The sequence below is a fragment of the Monopterus albus genome, unplaced genomic scaffold (genome assembly GCF_001952655.1).
Source record: "Monopterus albus unplaced genomic scaffold, M_albus_1.0 scaffold40.1, whole genome shotgun sequence".
Classification (NCBI taxonomy): Eukaryota; Metazoa; Chordata; class Actinopteri; order Synbranchiformes; family Synbranchidae; genus Monopterus; species Monopterus albus.
Window position 1 is genome coordinate 2,449,889 of NW_018127920.1, and position 6,303 is coordinate 2,456,191.

A 6,303-nucleotide genomic window follows, 5' to 3' on the forward strand; every position below is an offset into this window, starting at 1 on the left:
AGTGAAACCCCTTAAAAACAAGCTATACATCATACCATCTGTCTTACTCCTGTCATTTTGCCAGCAAGCCTCCTAAAAAATCCTAAAATGTAACATACTGTTTAGTCCTTGACATCATTGTAAAATAGGGCAATTCCATGGTTGTGATTCTCAGTATTCCACAAAGTAAACTAATGTTAGAGTTAATGTTACCCATGCACAAGCATATTACGCTACAGAAACTCCATCATTGTCTAGCATGGAGTTGCATCTCTTGTTTTCTTTCATTTATCAGCTCCTTCAAGAAATTATATAATTCATCTGTACAGTAGTTTGTTAGTTCATTATGCTGTTAACCTGTAATCCAGATTGTTGGTTCTGGTGTTTTCTTAAGATCTGTTGACAATAAAAAATATAAATTGAAACCAGAAAAGGCAACACTTTCCCACGTGTCAATTGTAAGCCAAGCACAAAAATTTGAAATATTCAGTTGATAATCTAAATATATTTACTTGTGCTGTTATTCTCTGTCAATCCCTTAAACTGATTTAGAGGCACCACATACAGGTGGCATCACATGACTCCCATAACACTGGGAGCGGTGTGAATTCAGTGTAGGACTACCAAAATGGGTGAGTACTTCAGTATTCTATACTTTTGAGGTGCATCAATGCTGGGAAAATAGGACAGCAGTATATCCTGTATCATTAATGCGCATCAGCCCACGGTGATGCACGTCAATTCGCACTGGTGTGTGAACTTTGATTGAAAATAATGGTTGCGGGTGTTTTGACTTGCATCCAATGCCACCTGTGTGCAGTGCCCTTCAGTTTAAAGCTGCCTTTGATGTCCTCTGAGAGATCTTTCAACCCTTAACACATACAATGAAAGATTCCATCATGGTGCACAAGAGCATCCCGTACATTGTATAATTACAGTGTAAATGATTTTTAAAGTATTCACTCCTGTCAAAAAGGTTCTTGTCAGTCAGTGGCACCTGCAGAATTATATTTCATAATACACATAAGAAATGCCTGCCACCATGAGGAACAAATATTTTGTTATAAGGAGAATGCTGCATATCCTGTGAACTACTGGATGGTGCTGCACTGTCCTGCACAGCATTTATTTCAGTCCCTTCTGCTTTAACACAATCACTTAGCCAATCCAATGGTCTCACTGAAAAGAAGGAGGAGCAATCGGTTTTTAATTCAGTGCTAATATTAGTCTAAACACCTTCGGTGTCTAAACAACCTTTGGTTTTGCTGCTAAAGAGGAAGCGTCCTCACATGATGTCAAAGTGCACCTGCAACACAAAAGTACATGTATATAAGAGGGTTGAGAAGTAGTCAGAGTGACAGTTCACAATAAAGTTAATGGGCAACAACTCATCGTGTCACTATGATTAATGCGACATTTGCTGGATTTGTGGTAAATCTGAGGGCCTATGACTGCAGTATTTTGGGGTGTGCTAATGAGACCCATGTGCTTTTGAAGTCTTTTTCTGTGTTCAGTTCAGGCCTCAGCTCATTAAAACCACCAGTAACACAGACAATGGCTGTCAGATGACGGGAAGGAATTTGTCCTGTACCACAACCTGTTTGATGGCATCTAGATGTCTTCACTTATCTTCTTTTGGTTTATTTGTTTCTTTGGGCTAAAAGCATGTCTGGAGCTCTTTCACTGTTTTGTTAATTGCTTGCAGGCAGCAGGGTGGTAACCCAGACTGATTATTATCTGTGAATTAAAAGTCATAGCGTAAACCAGAAAGACACGTAGACCAACTTATTATCACATGCTTGATTGCATTCCACAAGATAAAAAAGTTTATCTGCAACCATAAAACAGAGAGCGGCTTCAGCTGCTTTTCTCTGTCCTCTCACATGTCTGTTTTAATCAATCCAGTTGTCTACATGGTCAAAAAGGAGCAGAACTGACACTTGATCAATACTACACATAGGGCAGGCCAGGAAGCATGTTTTTACGCTAAAGTCTGGGTTTCTAGGTTTTAACTTACAGTACAGTGGTTTGTGTATCTGGCTCTAAATATATTGGAAACACAGGTGTCGTCCAGTACTAAGTAAAACCCAACCAGGATGGTATGGTGGATCCCAATAGTGGTACCTTGTACAAAATAGGAGGAAAAACAGAAGGGTCCAGACAACGGAGACTTCAATGGGGAGAGATCAATTAAGAGTGCAAAAAAAAGTTTTTTTTTAGGTTGAATACAGGAGGAGGATTTGGGGATTAGACCCCATTGTGGAGTGCTTCTCCAAACAGGAAGTCTAGAGCAGAAAGAAGATACTATATGTAGATCCCCCTGGGTCTAGTACATAATGTTTTTCTGACCGAATGTTCTCAAACCATTTCCCTGATGTTGTCCAAACAAATTAGAATTATGAGCCAGGTGTAAGCAGATCCTAAAATTGAGAACAATCCAAAACAGGCCAGAGTCAAACAGGGAAAATAGAGAGCCAAAGTACAGCAGGGCTGGGCAGAATCAAGAAGCCAGAGGCCACAAATAAAGTCAGCCAGCACAGGCTTTCAAGTGTCAGGAACAGGCTGGAGAGGTTTGCTCAACAGGCCTTTTACTTAGCAGGCATTTTGACATAGCATAGTAGAAAAAGCACCGGTGTAATTGATAACACTCATGATGGCTGCATTTCCATTTGAGTCATTTCTGGTATCATGGTATTATGTAGGCTTGTCGAATGGCATTGCTTAGTGGGAAACGTAATGTACCTAAGCCATTGTTATTGTTGTTAGCTACACCTGTGCCTTTTCTACTGTGACAACTCAAAATGTCTGCTGTGAGCAAAGTCTGTGGTCAAAGATTATTTGAGAACTGACTGAAGACTGAAGAGGACAGGTTTTATAGGCAGGGACAATGAGACACAGGTGAAATCACTCAGCAAATGAGCTGAGTCAAGTTGAAGTAGAGGACATGTTCAGAGAGCGGATCTCTCTCAATAATAAAAGTCTCAACCCAGAAATCAGTGATGGAGCATGACAGTATTTGGGTGGATGCTTAAAAGCATCCACACTATGTTATTGATCGTATTGTTTTCTTAAGACTGAGGACAAAGTGATGTGATACATGTAATGTTTCCACACCTTATCCAGTGCAGGGGTTTTACTGCTTCAAGTTCAGGATAAAAGAATTGATTTGTTATTACAGTGCATATATTAGTGTAGATACTGCTATCTCATTTGTTTGGTGTTCTAGGCAGTTTGTGATTATATAATGACACCGTTATTACAGTTTATTTAAAAGATCTCACATTTTATGTCATACTCAAGACAAAACTAATGCTATATCATCTACTAATAAATGTCACTGTTAAGCTGTTCTTTTTGTCCGGTGCATAGCCTCAGTGGCTAGCTGAAGACTGTAATGATAGTTCAGTGTATAAAAGATATCTTGATCTCATTGAGATTTCCTGAATGAATAAATAAAGGTTAAGCAGCTACCCAGCTAGGAATTTTTTGCTCCAAGAACGTTCCGGTTACTTTCCAGTTTTTTTAGAAAAACGTTATTTTGGAACGTTCCAGTGATGTTTTCAGCGGCAAGTTTTTAAAAAGTTCCTAGAATGTTCATATTGTGGGTGAAAGAACGTTTCAAGGTAACTGTAATAAAATAGTCTCAGAATGTTATAACAAAAACATTCTTGGAATGTTTTAACCCATTGTTACCATTGTTTTCATTCCTACAACATTCTTTTGGTGGGCATAATAATAATAATAATAATGTTAGTACATAATGTTTTTCTGACCGAATGTTCTCAAACCATTTCCCTATATTTTTATTTGGAAGGTTTTCATAAGGTTCCTATAACGTTTTTTTTTTCTGGGTACAGGAACACTTGTTCAATGTTCTTAAAACAATGGTAACCTAACACTTAAAACATAAAAAAAATAAAAAATTAGAAATTAAATAAAACAGTCATGATGTTAAATTTCTCCAGTTGTCAGTTTAGCTTTTTAAAATCTGGAAATTCTGAGGGTGTGAAAAGATTTGAGTGTTTTTACAACACCACCAGCTTAACATTAATATAACATAAAAAAATATGCATGTGTTCTTTGCGACAATAACATTTCCAGTTATTTTTAAACATTTATTATGAAGGTCAACAAATTTAAACAAACTCTGTAACTTTGTTTTGGATAACAGAAAATTACTTTGCACTGTACAATTTAAATGAAGAGACCATATACTTTTCTGATAAAACAGTTAACAATCCAACATCCTTCTGCACAGCTTCCCCACTTCAATGTTTGTCCTCAGATTGTGGAAGTGCACTAACCACTTACCAAAAAAAATTGCATTAAATAAACTGGAAATAAATAAACTGTTTTGATGGATTTAACAAATCGATAATTACTAACCTGAACTCCCTTGTGGGGTGCATACTTTAAAGTCTCTGCAACAAAGTGTTCAAAGACTTGCTGGGCCACTGCCACATGTATTCTGCAACATGCATCTTAGAAGAATAGAGAAAAAGAAAATAGTTATTATGCCCATGTTATGTGATGTGTTGTGATGCTTTTTTATGAAATAATATTTGAGGCTATGTAATAACTTAAATAACAAACATTTTCACTTGTGCACTTACCCTTTATGACTTCATATAAAAGCAGGTCTTCAAACCTTTTCCTCCCTTTTCGGCCTTTCAGGCTATAGGTTGCCCAAAGGGCATTGGTGTCAATTTTGCACATTATTCTACACATAGAATCCCCAGGACTTCGTCCACCCAAAAGGCTCAGGTAGTTAATCTGATAGATATAAAATAAGTTTACTGTAACCTAATGCAAATTCACATTGTTTTTGCCCATTAGAAGTTAATGTCAAAAAACATTAAAATAATATTTTGGAAACAGACTTCCATCATTAATTTTAAAAAACCTTTGTATGTGAAAACCTGGCAATACAGCTTTGACTTTTTTTATTATGAAACCTTTATTTACATACCATTTTATTTCTGTGGTTCTGGTCCCTCAGCTTCGCTGAAGCTGCTTTCAGTTGTACTGGTTTATCCAGTGGTGTTCCAAAGTCCCTCAAGATCTCAGGGTCCTGAGATGTAATACCATGGCCTATTTCAGAATTAATGGCCTCAAGACAAGAATTAATGACCTCAAGACGCTGCTCAATTTTGTCCAGTTTCATTAGGATTGACCTGACATATCTTGTCAGGCTTGAATCCTCTGTAATAGAAGATATAATTTTACGTTAATAGCATGCCGAAATGCTGAAAATTTTGTCACTGTCTGATTTAGTAAAGAAACAGTCAGATCTGCTTTATTTTATCTGTCACAGATCATTTAAAATACGCCAATATTGGTGCCAATGGAGCACCTCTGGATTGGTTCGGCTATACTTAGCTTGACTTTATAAATTCAGACTTACCCTGGTCAATGATTGCTGTTGGTGTCCTTGGGGACATTGCCAAATTCACACTTGGTGATGGTGAACTTTTATTTCAAAGAAGGAGTGCCACCCCGGTCACAACAATATGAAAGAACCTTTTATTAACACTGAGATGGCAAGTATTGATAATTCAGGACTTATCTGCACATCATTGACAATGTGCCTGAACGGCTCCTGTGTTGACGAACACAGAGCTGCCCGCATTTTATGTTATGTCTAGATACAGTTTAGTGATACAGTGAAATAATTATATGCAGGGGATGGGTTTCTGTCTCCTCCTACGTGTAGAAAAATGAAGAAGGAGAGGTCAGGCTCAGTCTGTATATAAATAGCCTACTGGCTGTAAGACAGCAAAGGAACATCCTTCCAGACCTTAGGAAAACACCCTGACTCAGGTAAGTGCCAGCAATTAATGTAATTTTAATTTAGTTAGGTGGCCCTGTCCCTGCAAGGTGCTGACCTAGCCATTGGGAGCAACTTGGGGTTCAGTGTCAAACTGCTGACCTTCTGGTTAGAGGACGGCCGCTATACCTCCTGAGCCACAGCCATCCCTGTACCTTGATGAAACAAGGGCAAATTTGTTAGGCTAGCTGCTGCTACAGTAATTAAGCCTCTGACTGTATGAAATGACTGTTTTCATTAGCACCCCACTGTTTCTGAGCACCTACCTAATGCTTTTAAAGACTAGTTGATGAAAATTGTTATTTATATATTGTTTTTTACTATTATTTCAGCCTTCACATCCACAGACACGATGGCAGGTTAGTGCACATCAAATACACAAAAGGCATAATAAGGAGATTTGTATTATTACAGTGCATGATTCAGTTTATCCAGTGTCTGAACATGCCAGCCCCAGTAATAGCACAAGACATGTTTCCTCTAAGTACTTAGAGCTC

General features: G+C 37.9%; 1 protein-coding gene across 1 annotated transcript in view; it reads left to right on the top strand.

The window, feature by feature from the left end:
* The first annotated feature begins 5,696 nt into the window (after positions 1–5,696).
* The window catches only part of LOC109959611 (Golgi-associated plant pathogenesis-related protein 1-like), a 2,875-nt gene continuing 2,268 nt past the window's right edge, over positions 5,697–6,303 (top strand). Inside the window, exon 1 of the mRNA XM_020599125.1 lies at positions 5,697–5,710. Within this exon, the coding sequence (XP_020454781.1) occupies positions 5,697–5,710 (14 nt within the window). The remainder of the gene's footprint in view (positions 5,711–6,303) is intronic.